The 15,413-nt window shown below is 37.5% G+C and overlaps 1 protein-coding gene across 1 annotated transcript in view; it reads right to left on the bottom strand.

The window, feature by feature from the left end:
* WWC2 (WW and C2 domain containing 2) overlaps positions 1-15,413 on the bottom strand; it is a 95,572-nt gene that overhangs the window by 18,573 nt on the left and 61,586 nt on the right. Inside the window, exons 10-15 of the mRNA XM_021545461.3 lie at positions 10,980-11,069; positions 9,458-10,065; positions 5,906-6,029; positions 5,008-5,088; positions 4,838-4,924; positions 1,503-1,695 (exon numbers count right to left, since the gene is read on the bottom strand). Coding sequence (XP_021401136.2) covers positions 1,503-1,695; positions 4,838-4,924; positions 5,008-5,088; positions 5,906-6,029; positions 9,458-10,065; positions 10,980-11,069 — 1,183 coding nt within the window. The remainder of the gene's footprint in view (positions 1-1,502; positions 1,696-4,837; positions 4,925-5,007; positions 5,089-5,905; positions 6,030-9,457; positions 10,066-10,979; positions 11,070-15,413) is intronic.

Here is a 15,413-nt window from a genome sequence, read left to right on the forward strand (position 1 = left end):
TCATGAAAACAGGCAGCCAAGATTTGACATCAACCTTAATTCCCTTTTTAACAGTACAGTTTTCTATTTCCCTCCAGTTCCAGTTAAAATAGACAAATAGAAGTACATGGAAATGTCCTTCATATTGTCCATTCTGCCATCTGTTATTTCAGTCTGTAGAAATGTCTCCCCACATGCACACCCCACACCATACCACAGTATTGCACACACCTGCTCTAGAGCATTCAGTAATGAAAACCTGTGCAGCACCAGCTCGTGAGACAGCAAGTCTCACATGATTTTTCAGCTGTCCCATGCATATGGCAAATAATGGATGAGATGACCTTGCTTGCTCTAGCCAGGGAAGGAGAAGATGAAAAGCCACTGAGTTGGTACTCTGGGAAAACTTCTGAAGTACTCATGTTTGGCCTGTGCCTTGAAGATGAAAATCCTCTGTTCTTTGGCAAAGCATATTATCTCCACAGCTACTGGACTGCACACATAGCTCTTGCCAAGACTCTGGTCCTGTTGTCCAGGGCATTCTGCTGGGGATGGTACTCCCAAGTCTTTAATTTGATCTTTGAAATAACCTTTGTCTTCATCTTTGTTGGGGTTTTTTGTTATTGTTGAGTCCTTTCTTCACCATTCTATCCTGCCTGAGGTTGCATTTTTGTTCTGCTGCCCTTCCCTTTCCTCGGGGGGAAAACTCTTACATACTGAAAAAGGCCAACACATTCTCCAGGAATTCCCTAGGAATTAAGTTAACTTCTACATTCTGAAAGCAAGGCTGTTTCACAGTAGTCAGAGCTGATGAACCCCAGCAGATTCCAGCATCTCTTCAGTGTGTAGCAACTGAAAAAAATCTCACTGTGCTACTAAACACCCTCATGGTGAAAAACTAGAGTTGAGTTGTACCAGACCATGCAAAAGCAATTTAAAAGTAAATGAAGCATCACTGATTCAGTGATGACTACGATTAACAACACATTTAAAGTGACAGCTTCCAATGGGCTGATCTATAAATGTCATGCTTTTTTATTTCAACAGATCATAAAGACCAAAAAGGTGTCCATCATATAATCTAAAATAATGTCCAAAGTATGATTTAGTGTGTTCTTTGTGACAAGTGGTAATAATGAGGGTTTGCTCCCGTTTTTTTTTTTTTTTTTTTTTTTTTTTACTGTGACTCTTCTTCAGTTTTTAATTTAAAATCTAGCATTAAAATAATGTTGCACTGAAGTTCAAAGGGGGTTTATATATAAAATGGCAAAGATAGAATATCAATCTGTAATTAAAGGGTTAAAGCAGTGTTAGAATTATCAAAACACCTTCCATCCAGGATTAGATTCTGTATCAGGAGTTTCAGAGAAAGGCACTATTCTAGGTACTATAGCAACAACTAAGTTATGCTCCAGACTTTGTCTCCAAGTGCTGTGGAATTTTAGCAGCCATGACCATCAAAATAAGGAGGGACACTATAAACAAATGCATGCCAAAAAAGCCCCAGAAATAAAATAGCATACCAAGCATTCCTCCTGACGACTTCTACTGACAGCACAAACATCTACTCTCAGTGTCTTCTCTAGCAGTGCTGCTTGAGAAATGGCTACCCTGAATATCTCGTTGAACAAAATGGTTTCCATGGAAGGATGAACTTTAGTGCGGAACAGACAGCTGATATCAGTGGAGGATGGAAGGACTGCTACTCTGATATACCTGCCAGAAACAAAACAAAATCTTTACTATGTTTAAACTGGCACTTGCTGGTGATACTTGAGAGAAGTTCACCCCATCAACTTAAGGACTGCATAGCAACAAAATGGAACAGTAACTTATCAGTGGAATGGAAAAGAGGTGAAAAAGATGAGTAAGGAACTCCTCTTGTCCCTAGCAGAAACATTTCCCAAGAAGGAATTTTTGTACCTGGTAAGGCAGTAGTAGCAAGAGAGGTAGCAGTTTCTGACTCTATTCAAGTTTAGTACAGTAAACAATGAAGATCATGTCACAGGTGAGAGGAAACATATCCTTAATGTTAATTTTAAAACATTAGAAGAACTGGAATGGATGTAAAAATTAAATTCTTTGACTAATGCAAGCAGCACTGAAAAGCAGTGATGCCTTTTAATCTTTTAAGGAAACAAATGAAACAAAATTTCCAAAGAAAGCAGGAAACTAAGGAAAGCAAGGAAGCAAATACCTAGGGCCATAGCTGCTTAAGATCAATTCGTAACATATTAAGTGAAACTTGGAAGAATGCATCTTGCAAGCCTAAACTGAAGCACAGAGAGTAACTTGAAATTGTTACAAGACTGCATTCATTTCATATGACCAGTAGGAATGGATATGATGTGGATAAAAGTTGTACTAGCTAACTTGCAGGTCTCACTTTAGTAGCAGCTTGACACAGTAAAGACATTTTAAATGCTATTTACCTATTGCACAGTTTCTCATACACACAAATGAGCCTAGTAATAGTTTGGCATCTTTTCTGTGCCTATCTATTAGTCTGTTTCTGGTACTGGCTTTAAAGATGAATGACATTCACTGGAGAATAGAATGCAATGAAGCTGGCTAAAACAAGAAGAAAGAGTGGGTGAATGTAAATAATTATGAAAAATACTTTTTCTCTCAAAATTTATAGTACTACTACTATATTTTCTATCTTCATGTATAGTTTTGTTAATTTTATTAAAAACTGAATTTCACATTAGTGAAAAAGAAAACAACAAATTAGGTCTGTGAGAAACACAATTTTTTAACTTGAATTTGGGCACAGACTTTATTTCCCAGTTATGCCAAACTTCTTAGAATAAAGAGAAAAATCTAGGTTGTTTGGTTCACACATATAGCCTGGATAGCAGGTATCCAGCATTTTGACAAGTCCTGAGGTGAAGCAGTACCATTTTGTAACTCCAGTAATGCTGCTGCTGTATTCATATAACTGTAGGTGAGCAACTGGCAGTCTACTGAAAACAGCCATTTTAACAGACTAAGCAATTAAAAACATTTATAAAAAATGTAGGAATAAAAGATAAAGTGTATCAAAAGTATGTTTAAAAGGTGGTTCATTGGAACTTTCTTTTAACAAATGTTTGCCAATTCATTGGCCTCAGGCCAAATGAAGGGTAAACAAAGAAAGAAATTGTGGAAGAAATTATTCTCTCACTTTGTTGTACAGGAGTGGACACTTTCATTTTAATAAATTAACTTAAAGAGTTAATAACTGAATCAGATTTTACTGTGACAAACCTATGAATTCTCAACTGATGAAGAAGTGACCCTGACACAGTAACTCTTCAACTGTGCTCTAACTAGGCTAAAAGTGAGCAGTTTTTACAGTATCGGTAACACCTCATGTCACATCTCTTCTTCCATGTGTAAAGGTTCAGTAAAGTACCAATTTTTTCAACTGATGTTCTAGGAAATGCAGCTATAATATAGCAACTTTTTCCAGACCCAATTTTTATTATTGTATGTATATGTACAGATTATTCATATATGCACACAAGTGTAAGCGACAGAAAAAATGCTATTTGCAAGGTCCTGCCTTTACCCTGCCCCTTCTTCCTCCTTGTTTTGAATATTTAATAAACTTTATAAGCTTTAATTTCATCAAATCTCTTTTAGCAGCAGCAGGTCAGGACTTCTTGACTATTAATTATAACTTCACACTTTAATTCCTGAGAAGATGCCTGCTCTGATCTGGCTGTATGTAACTGACCATCTTTTTGCTGTTCTACATTATCTACTTTTCCTCTCACCTACGTCAATTTATTCTTCTATAGTTTTTCTGTTTTCTTGTGCTAAATGTTAGTGAACTTGGAAGGTCAGCAGAGAAAGACTAGTTCAGAGAAGGAAGGATAGTAGTACAACAACCATTTCTTATTTACAAAAAACAAACAAAGCCAGCAAGCACTTGGGCCTCTATCCTTAATGCATCCTTTCCATATCCAGTGGCTTCCTATTTATCTGCTAATCAAATTTAAGGCAATGGGATACAAAGGGAAAAGAACCAGCAAGAAAACCAAAATTTTCAAGGAATGATTATATCCTACTCCAATCTTATTAAGCTTTTCAACAGGTTAAGGCAGTCTTACAAGTCTGTCACAAAAATCTTGCTCAAGTGTCCCCAAGGCAACCTGTACTTATTTATACAGATGAGAATTTTGGATTAGAAACTCAGTGGTAACATATTCAGGCTTTTCTATTAATTTTCTACATATGATTGAAACTGTAATTTACTTTTAGATTTTGCATGTTGGTCCAATTTGACCCAAGAACTAATTCTTGGGTCAAATTTAACAAATTTAACAGACCCCCAAGCTCTAGTTAGGGATGGTGTATCTCAATGTGACTGTGCTTGTCCACTTGCAATTTATTAAATCACCCCTCTCCTTTAAAAGCTCACTTAAAAGACAAATAAAATACTGCTTGAAATACCATTTTATATCAAAAAGATACTTAAATGTAAAAAGACAACATTCTGAGCTGAAAGGATGCCAAAGTATCAAAAGAATGGTTTTAGTAACTATGGCATAGCTGTTTTGCACTCACAAAGCTGGAATGTTTTGAATCAGTAGACAAAACACCATTTTAAAATCCTTTTTATTCCAGTTTAGTGGAATGTACAAATTTCCCGGTAACATCTTATTCTTGCAACATTGCTGGAATATGCAAATACTAAATACTACATATTACATAAATACTACAATGCTAAATCCTACACCAGTTTGAAAAGTTTTGTACATATTTCAGTGCTCTTAAGCCATAAATCAACCAATTCCTTTAGAGAATTTTTAGAATTTATTATTATACTCTTATATTTCAACACTACTTCTTCAGTGATTGTTTGACTTACACCTTAGAGCCAAGGGGGACAGGAAACGCTGGAAGGTTTCTAAGCCGTACTATGACTATCACAAAACTTGAATTGCTGTGGTCATATCTGTCAAAGAAAGGACAACACAAGGGAAGTTTACTATTCACATTAATAGATCAACAGAAATATTCCCTTTGCTGATCACTCACCTGAGTCCTATTTGTACCTGAGCAGCCTCTAGAGTTGTTGCATCATCTTCACTGTATACGGTGTCCTCAGTTTCATTTGGTCTAGGAAAACCAGGCACATACTCAAATTTTGGAAAATTACAGTTAGCTTTCAGCAATTATTAAGATATGCATACACAGAACATATATCCATTCTCCTAAACATGCTAATTTAATTACAGCATGCACTCCAAATAAGAATTTCAGCGCCTACACATCAGCGGTGCTTGTTTTGGGGACACTTGCTGCTGGAATAGTTTGACAACTGCAGCAATCATTTGGAAAGGCCTGAGGCTGATTACTGAAGATTACAGGCAATACCATATAAACTAGTATGAAGAATCCTATAGAATTTGTGTGGTCAAAAAATAACAGCAAATATGTTTCTTATTTCCTAATCACTGCAGTGAACAATAAGCCTCAACTTGGATTATTTTAATACCAACATCACAACAGAGTTTTCTCATGTCTTTTCTATAACCTCTTTTTAAAAATAAAAACATTCCAAAAAGTTGCTATGCAATCTTAAAAATCCTTAACGAAACAATAATTAAAAATAGTAACTCTGAGTATTGACAATAGAGTCACATGGCAGAACCTGCATAATTTAAATCAAGCTTTTGGGAATGCTTCTAGCAAGGAAAAAACTCCAAGATTATAAAAAAATATATTAATGCTATTCAACCAAGTTATACAAGCACAAAAAATAACCCAAATCGAACTTCACTGTTTGCCAAATAAGCTTTCCTTTCCATCTGAAATTACAAATTATTTCTAAAAAAAGTCAGGGCTGATTAACAACTTCTGCAGGTACTATGTAACTGATCATAAATATATTTAAATTTTTGGTGGAAGGACTTGCATGATTACTCAAACCTACTGTTTCACAGAAGCTTCATATACACCACTATCTCCAGCTACAGACTCATCAGACACAGCAGCAGATACACAAGCTGTTTTCTCCTCAAGCAGATGACCAGCTGTTCTTCTTGGTAAATCACCACCTACAAAAAGGAAAAAGAATGAAAACTAGTCCATGAGATTAATAGTCAGTAAGAGAGATGAGCAGAGCTTAGAAAGTTGTCACGCTGAAAGCGGTGACCCTTAGCTGAGTATCACAGAGTAGTTTTGTTCCATATCATTAAACATTCTGAGGCTGTACTGCTGTTCCTACATATCCTGGTTACAGATATAACCAGGCTGATGAACCTGAAAATGTACTATTATTTCTTCCCAGAGACATAGACTCCTATGATCACCCTTATGCATTGAGCTAGTTATTATCCTTCATTATCAGCCCTCATTTTCCTGATCTTTAAACCAGTATTTGCCATCTTCACATTCAGCACTGTGGTAACACTGCAGCTACATGCCAAGTGCTTGCCTACTGTTTATTAAATATTCAAAAGCCAGACAGATATCCTCTCCCCAGTGATATAACTGCTAGAAATAAAATCCTCTCTGGTTTACTATCATCAAAAACATTCTATGCTACAGGCTTTCAGTGACTACTTAGCTTTAATCTTCAACTTGCATTCATATGCAAGTGTCATGCCATGAAGCCACATTCTGCAGCACAGCAAGCTGAGGGCCTATGCAGTCCTTTTATCTGCCAAGGGGTGAGGATATTGGTATGCACTATCATCCCCCTCTGAATCATGACTTTACATCCTGTTAAGATGTTAAAATTTAAGGCTCTAGATTAGATGATTGATTGCTGCATTTGTGCTTTTATTTATGGCAGTAGGAATGCTTTTTCCTTGATGATGAAGTGCTCTTTCCCTTCCCCCTCACCGTGTGAAGGGTGAAGGTGATGACATGATTTATTGATTACCCATAGGAATTACCACGGCAGCCTGAATTGACTTTGACAATGACAGAGACTGACTGTGGAAGAACTACAAGATATTCCAACTTTGTTTCTGACAGCAGGGACATGTGCAGAAGAGCAAATATCTCTGTGATTCACCTGTACAGGAAAGTCAGAGACAGCCAGAGAAGCAGGTGAACACTGCATCTAGAGAGCCAGTGCAGATTACATGACAACAGGAGCTGTACTACCTTTGAGTCTTTGTCTATGCCCAAGTTAAGATTCAGCAGTATTCAGATCTGTAGTCCTGTAAAAACCTAAGTGTGTGGGCTGCACTTTTCAATGCAGGTTTAGTGCCTCTGGCTGAGTTTGTTCAAGCCTTCCCATTCAGCATCACAGCAGTTTCAAGGATGAAATTGGAGTAGAAACAGTGAGCAAACCCCAGATCTGTGTCTCACAGTTAATTACTGAAGTCTCACCATGAGGCCCATTTTACTGTGGAAACCAGAGGTATTGAAGTGTAATTAGTTAATACCTGGCTATTCAAAATTCAAATACTTGTTTTGGCAGCCCTAATACAAGTTTAAAGACAAATTGTATTATGCATATGGTGCTACATGAGGAAGTATCAGTATGAAGAATCACAGAATCAATTTACATTTTAAAACCATAACTACTTATATAGACTTAAAAGGCAAGCTGACAATATCCAGAATAAGAGGTCCTCAAAAAGTGAAAAAATGTTAGAGAATCACACAATGCCTTTGAAAATAATGATCTATACAAATAATAATTAAAAAATACTGATTTCACATAGCCCAAAGTGTTCTCAAATTCCAAGCCATTTTGAATTCAGTTGTCTAACTATGTGAGCTGCAGACAGATTGCAAAGACAGACTGAAAATTGTTGTTAATTTGGAAAGGATATGCTGCTGAAATACAGGCAGGAAAATTAATTATTGTTTCAATATTTTATAATATGGCTCTAAATAAAGTAACTGCTTGCTACACTATCCTGAAAAGACAAAGGACAAAAAGACCCCCTCCCCACAAATTCCCTTTCCATGCTTTTTCAACTTTGCATTTTACAGGTTCAGACCATTAGGACATCAGTCAATTTCTTGTTTTCTTTCTACACAGTGAAACAGAGTGGGGCCTCCCAGCTTGTACTAAGCACACTATACCTTTCTCTTCTGGTGCCACATTGCTCTGGCCAACACTGAAATTACCACAGTACTGTAGTAAATTAATCTAATTAGACAACAGATGTTACAACAGTTCCTTGAGAGAATTAAAAAAATAAAAGCAAATTTCTCATTAAAATATATAACTGTATGAATATGACATGGTACTTTTATTAAAAATTGGAAAACTCTAAGCATAGGTGTTCAAACACGGTAACAAATGTGGACAATACTCAAGAGCTAGACCATGTTTATTCTCTAAAACACCAAACTCCTTAGTTAGCTGCTTGCCTACCAGCTCAGAAATACAGTTGGAAATGCCAGGTACTGACCAGGTTTCAAATAGGGCTGCCAGTGCTCAGCACTACTGGAAATCTGTCTCACTCAGTTCTTCCTTGAGAAAACAGAGTGTAACATAAACATGAATGGTTCGGAACATACTTGAAGACAATGACACAGAATGACATAGAAAAGGATAAATGTGCAGAGAGCACAACGTATTGTCAGCCCTAACAAAAGGCAGCAAAGTGAGCGCTCCAAGACTGAGCACAAGCCATCTTGACAGCTGGGATTTTTGAAATTCTGGCTCTGCCAAAGGGTTTGACAAAATAAGATGATTAAGTATGTTGCATGGATTTTCCACGAGAAGTAGAATTCATCACACCTAATTTAGCCACCTCCAAGTTAAAGTAAACTAGAAACTAAGGATACCTTGATAACTCACAGTCATTCATCCCTTCTTCCTTAAAGGGAAGTATGCTTTAGGACAAGATGCCTTATTCTTTTGGAAGTTACCCACAGACTGCAAGAGGAGCCTAGACTCACTTAGGAGCTCTGTTCTAACTTGGATAAAAAGCTAAAGGCTGTGAAATCCATGTTAAAAATAGGGAAATTCCCACTGTAACTTACATGGTATGTAGTCACCTGTCTTTCTCAATTCAAAATGAGCTGCACATCTTTCAGTGACAGCAGGCTTAAACAATTAGATACACATAAGACATAATTTACAGTCCAGAAGCCTCTTTTACTGAGGATGTCAGTTTGTAACTTACTCTTCAATGAGAAACAAAGTATCTGATTTCAAGTTATCAAAAAACCTGCAGAGGGTATTTGCTCTATATCCATACATCCTGATAAAACCTAGGAACACCATACATCCTCCATGCTTTCAAAATCCAGCTTCAGGTTTTTATGTTATTGTTTTCATGACAGATTGCAATTGAATCTTACTTTCTAAAATAGCTATTGAAAAATGTGGACAGAATCAGGGCGATTGCAGATCTCTGTTACCTAGAAGTTAGGTAACGTATCTGAGAACATGCAAGTGCATGCTGATCAAGATACTCTTCAGTTACACATGGTACCTCCTCATTTCAAGAGCCAACTGTTAATTTTCATGTTGCATATACATTTGACATTCTATTTTTTATTTAATTACCTGAACTTCCTTCATGTAGAGAATGCAGAGGCTGCCTAACATTTAGATGTCTTTCATCTGTAGGAGTCTGAGATCCTGCTCTGGCTTCAGAGTCCAATAATATTTGGTTCTCGCAGAAGCTAATGACTGCAAAATCACCTGAAAGGTCAGAGTCTTCGAAGTCCGTAGTGAGGTGATGCAGAGGGGAATTTTGAGCTGACACTGAAAATGCAGCTTCTAAAACCAAAGGGGAGCCTGGTGGGGACAAGGAGGAGAGTGAGGATCTGGAAGACAGTGATGTCACAGATTTGGGAGGTTCAGTCAATTTGGGGTGGTCTGCAGCTGAAGGAGAGTCACTGTAACTCAGTCTCCCATGGGAACTGACCACTTCATTTTCATGAATAGTAGTGATAGGCCCTGAAGGAATGTAACCAGTTTTCTCTTGCAATATGAAATCAAGTTTGTACTGATAGTCCAAATCTGTAATTTGATCGCCTTGGTTATAGTAGAGATCCGTGGAGCTGAGTGAGTTTAGCGACCCTCTACTTGATGTGTTCAGAGATCCCCGGCTGGATGCCAGGGATCCCAAACTGCTCCCTGAAGACACAGACAAGGTACTAGCTGAGAGGCTGCAAAGAAAGCACAAACACATGCTGGTGTTACTGAACGAAACCAGCACAAAACAGAACAAAGAGAAGGAAGCTTGACTAAAACTGCCTTGTAACAGATTACAGCCAAAAGATGCTTGGGGCATTATGTTTTTTAAGCATCTATACTCAGCTTAGCTGAGTGTGCCCAACCTGCACACTACCAGGGCAATTTATCCAGCCTTTGTCCACCTGCCAAAACCCCATTTCTTCTGGAGAAGACAGCAGATTTGACATACTGGTCTGGCAGTAACAGCAGCCTTCTCAGCTGTTATATCCCATTGGAAACCTCCACTCTGATGTGGGTACTTATGTGGTCAACGTGACAGCAGAGGGATCCCCAAGATGGAGCTTATAACAGCAGAGGAGTGTTGCCACCTCTAGAGCAATTCATGCAGCCTACCCGCTGCCCAAGCACCTGGAAAGGATGCCATATAGCTTATAGCAGAACTGCTTCCCATCTGCGTGACAACACGCGCTCCGTGTGCCCAGTAAATCCAACTGTGGAAATTAGGACAAAGGCTGTAACATGCAATCTTGTCCTGTTAATAACAAGAGACAGGGAGTCCTGCTGGGCCAGAGAAACTGAGTGTCACTGCCTTGGTTCTGGAGGACTGCTGGGAAAAAATGTCAGGAAAAATAATTCAAGCAGGTCCTTCTAAACACTTAAAATATATTTACTGAACAATAACAGAACTATCAACTTAGAAAATTTGCTGAAATTATAAAAGTACACGAGGTTTGCATGGTGACAAGACGCTTGAAGCTATTACATTTGCATTTTCTTACTTTAATATATTTTGCTGAGCTTCCAGCTAAGAGAAAAACCTAAGAATGAAGTTGAGACATCCAGGTCTACTACAAAACAGGCTTTATATCATGCAGTAAAGTCTCACCTCCTAAGTTGTGAATGCAAATAGGTAGTTAACTTTGTAGTTTCTTCAAGTTTCTGTACCAACTCTTTTCTTCTCTCCTCCAATTTTAATCTGCAAAATTATGTACATATTAGTTCAGGAAAGCATTACAGAATAGGCTAGAACATTTTATAGATAAAAAAGAAACAAAGTGTAGATCCCTCATTTTTTTATCAGGTTGCCAGTGACTAAAATCCAAAATTCTGTCTTAGGTCTCGATATGATCATAAAACCCCAACTACTTCAGCAGAGTGACTTTACCTGCAGAATACCAAGCACTGTAACAAACCTGCTGAGTGTACAAGCAAGCACAGGGTTGGGACATTCACACTGTACCAAAGGGAACATGCACCCAATAAAAGAGTAACAAATGAGCACTCGGAAAATAGCTGCAACTTCAACATAATAAGATCTACACTCATACAGTTTTTAAAAAACATACTGCAGACTCCCTCCTCACTTAATATAGTTCCAGGAAAAAACCAAAACAACCACTAAAACCAGGAAAACCAAAAGAACACTAATACCAGTAATACCAGTATTAGTAATACCAGTTTTGATAATTTGAAGTTTAAAATCAAAGCACTCCCTTTAATTTCAGAATCTTTATATAGGGATAAATCAGAGCAAATCAAAGCAGCATTCAGTGAAAGGTTCTGAGATTATAGACCGTATTTAGGAGTCCTTGGTAAAGATTTCTACATTCCCAACAGCTTTGTCAGCACCTCAGAGCCACACAGCATTGTAATGCTCATCATCAATTCACCTTTATGAGAAAGCAGGATTTATTGTCTTCTGCTTTGTTATCTAAACAGCTCTAAAGCCACCAAATGGGGAACTCTCCTATTCCTCTCGGCCAGGAGAAATGATTCACTAACCTTTAGAGTGATTTCCCCCCCTTTTAATTCCCTTTTATCACTCCATTTACACTAAATAAATTGCTTTCTTTCCACGGATTCAGCTAAAATCCTCCTGTAGTAGTGGATTACTATATTCTCCTCTAGGCCTTGCTCAGTCAACTGATACATCTCAAGTTCTCCAGCCGCTAATCTGAGAAACAAGAAACATCAACCATTGCTTTCTTACACAAAGTGAATTAACTGAATTAGATACTCAAGAGTGCTCAGAATTCACTCTCTTTGAGCATCAGATAGCAGCAAAAAGACATTAAGTCCCTGATTCAGCAAAGCATGAAAAGCACTTGCTTACACCCATGCTTATTCAGCGAGCAAATCTGGGTTATGCAAAAGTGAATAAGTTACCCCGAGGTCAGCCAGGGTGTGACTTCCACTCCACTGCCCACACCACATGTGCTCTCATACTGCAGTGATGTGTTCATCTGCCAATACCTGCTAAGGCTGTTAAAAGCATACACAGTATTTCATTCTTCACTCAGTAAGACATACACACAGGTTTCCACACCAGGAACTATGTTCATCTGTAGTATCAGAGACTCTTTCCAATAATTTTACTATTTATTGATACTTTCTGTCTTATTTTAAAGCCTAATCTATCCTGCTTTTCCCAAGCAAGAGTGCTTTTCACTAGCTCTTTTGTGGATTTTCGGTAGTGAACTATGATATTTTTCTTAATAAAGAGGCAAAGAAATTGCTCTGTGTTCAACTACCAACGGTAGAAGACTAGGAAAAAAAAAAGCTTAGGAATTTCTCTGGTTGCAGTCCTCAAAAGACACACCTACAGCCACCTCGAGAGACTCTATAGCAACTGAATTTGTACTACTGAACTAAAAGGTTTCATTGTTTTTTGTCTCAAAAGCACAATTAACAGTTTGTTTTCTTTTACTTTCTTAATGAGGTTGATAAACATAATTTATTCCTTATAATTTAGCATCTGAAAAATGTTTCTTTCCTGGATGTAATTTTATCTACTAGTAATTAAATACAATTCTTAATACTTGCAGGCTAATGTCAGAAAGATGCTAGTCACAAATCACAAACAAACCAAGTGATGAATCACTTGTGGAAGTTTGAGGAAATGCAGGAAGTAATTTTATTATCTCACAACAAACTGAGATTCAGGGAAAATGTTTTCATTCTACATCCGGCCAACTGGAAAAAAAAAAAAACAAACAACAACCCCACCTCCAAAACTTTCAGACAATGAACCTTCCCTCTTTATATCAGAAGCAGGAGCTATAATATCCAAAAACCCCTGTGTAAACACCTAAACAATCATTGTTATCTGTTCTGACACAGGCCTCTCTTGGTCTCTTGGTCTCTCCTGTTTGCACCGATTCTATTTAAATTAATCTACTCCTCCTTGCAGGAGGGACTTCAGTGTTAGTGAGATATCTTTTTCTTTTGATCAAATTGTAACATCACTGAGAGGGGCAGAGAATCTTTAAAGAAAAGACATAAAAAAATAAAAGTGCACATACCTAACCTTTCAATGCAAACTTAGGTGGACATGTTTGTGACATTCACAAGAGCAGGTGCCAGTTTTGCAGGCAACAGCACAATCAAGTACTTAAATCATGGACCTGTTCAAATGGCTGTGTTTACTTGAGACATACTGCCAAGGATTAAAGCAATAATGGAACTCAAAGGCAAGAAAGTAGCAAGTAGTTCTCAACAGTTCCACAATCCAGTTATTTCTGCACAGTTGCTTTAAGGCTTCTTAAAGCAGCCAGAATATGCCCCGTCTCTGCCTTTTTGAAGTTGATATGTTATGATCTACACCCTCCTTCTGTAAATTGAATCCACATACATCTACTACTGGCAATTTCAGCATCCTGCTCCAAAATAACCCAGGGCTATGCTATAATGTTTTTGTTTTAAGTCAGAGCACGTCTCCTGTTTCTTTTCCTTTAGAAATAAAAAAACCCAAACCACTACACCAAATGAAAGAACCTCATTGCATTAAGCTCTGGCACAATCCACAGCTTCTTATGCTGCTGCTTCATTATCAGTACCTGTGAAAACACTGTAAACTGAAGGCATTCATGAAACCTCATAGAAGAAAATGGTAATGTAACAATAGCACAATATTTTGAAGATGGCATGGGCTCCTCCACTGAGAATGCAGAGGAGAACCTCCCTCATCTCCAAGAAACAAAATCCTGCTGATTGATCTGATACAATTAAATGTATTTTCTTAAAACTTACATTTCAGAAAAAGTTTCAACATCTGAACCCTTCTGAAAAAGATTTACTTTATGTTTATAGTAGACAAACCAGAAATAATCCTCAAAATAGCCTTGTGTGAGAGAATTTATGTGCTCTGAAATCATCAAAGGAGACAGTTTTAATATAAACAGTTGAAGTTAAAATTCACGGGAGATTCACTGGAATAACAAAAAAGCAATCCAGAAGCTAGAGAAAAAAAATCAATCCAGCTGCTGGTTGAGGTAAGTGCTACCTCAAGCAGCAGTACACAACATACTGTACATTAACTTCAGGAAATAAAGCCCAAACACTCCATATTTTCAGGATTAAAAATCAAAGGAAAAAAGACTGAGGAAAAGAGGGGGGGGAAGGAAGCTCTAACAACTCATTCTGTCACTATGCATGGAAAAGTCATTTCTTTTTGACAATGGGGGACAATTTTACTTGCCCTTGGTACTCCAAGTTCAGCACCTAACATGTTTGGCATCTGACATGGGAGAACAGTCAGGTGCAGAACTTACTCTGGCATGGAAGCAAACCCAAACCACAAGATTCAGACATCAGCTACTTATTTATAGCTTAAGTCAAGATTTAGCTATACAACAGCATATTATCAAAATCTTAGCTTCAATTTACCTTAGACAGGTAGCTTCTCATGTGAAAACATAGTTCCCCTCTTCTAAAACATATTTGTATTATTAATATAGTGCAGTTTAAACTATTATAAAGTTTAAAAATATTTTTAAAAATCTTGCATAATACACACATCTGTACTTCATAAACAAAAAAACTTCCTTGTTGCTCAGCTACAATTTAGGACTCAGCTTCTAACCCTATGACAGGAATCTGGCCATACAGCATGCTGGAGCAACAGCAGGTGCTCCCTAATAGAGGGAAGTAAGAAAGCCAAACAATGCTGATTGTATTACTTCAGGTAAGGCATACTACACTGATACACACAATGACATTTTGTGTTTATTGCATTTTACGTGGGCTAGAGGTGCCTCTAAATTTATTTCCACTTAGAGCTGATGAAAAGTCCATCTGTGACAGTCAGCTTTGATTTTCTCAAACTCCGAATATGGCTAAAACCATTTATTGGGAGAGTAGCTTCACTTACTAGTTAGGTAGCAGCAAGTTAGGAAAGCTTTGCAGCAATTATCCTTCTCATCTGAACTTTTTGGGGTTTTCTCCCTTTTGGTTTCATTTTTGTGCGTAATAGAACTCACAATGAAAGGCTTCAGATATTACAACAATCAAGATAATCTTTGTAACCTGAGTTCAAACAGTT

This window comes from Lonchura striata, chromosome 4, assembly GCF_046129695.1.
Source record: "Lonchura striata isolate bLonStr1 chromosome 4, bLonStr1.mat, whole genome shotgun sequence".
Classification (NCBI taxonomy): domain Eukaryota; kingdom Metazoa; phylum Chordata; class Aves; order Passeriformes; family Estrildidae; genus Lonchura; species Lonchura striata.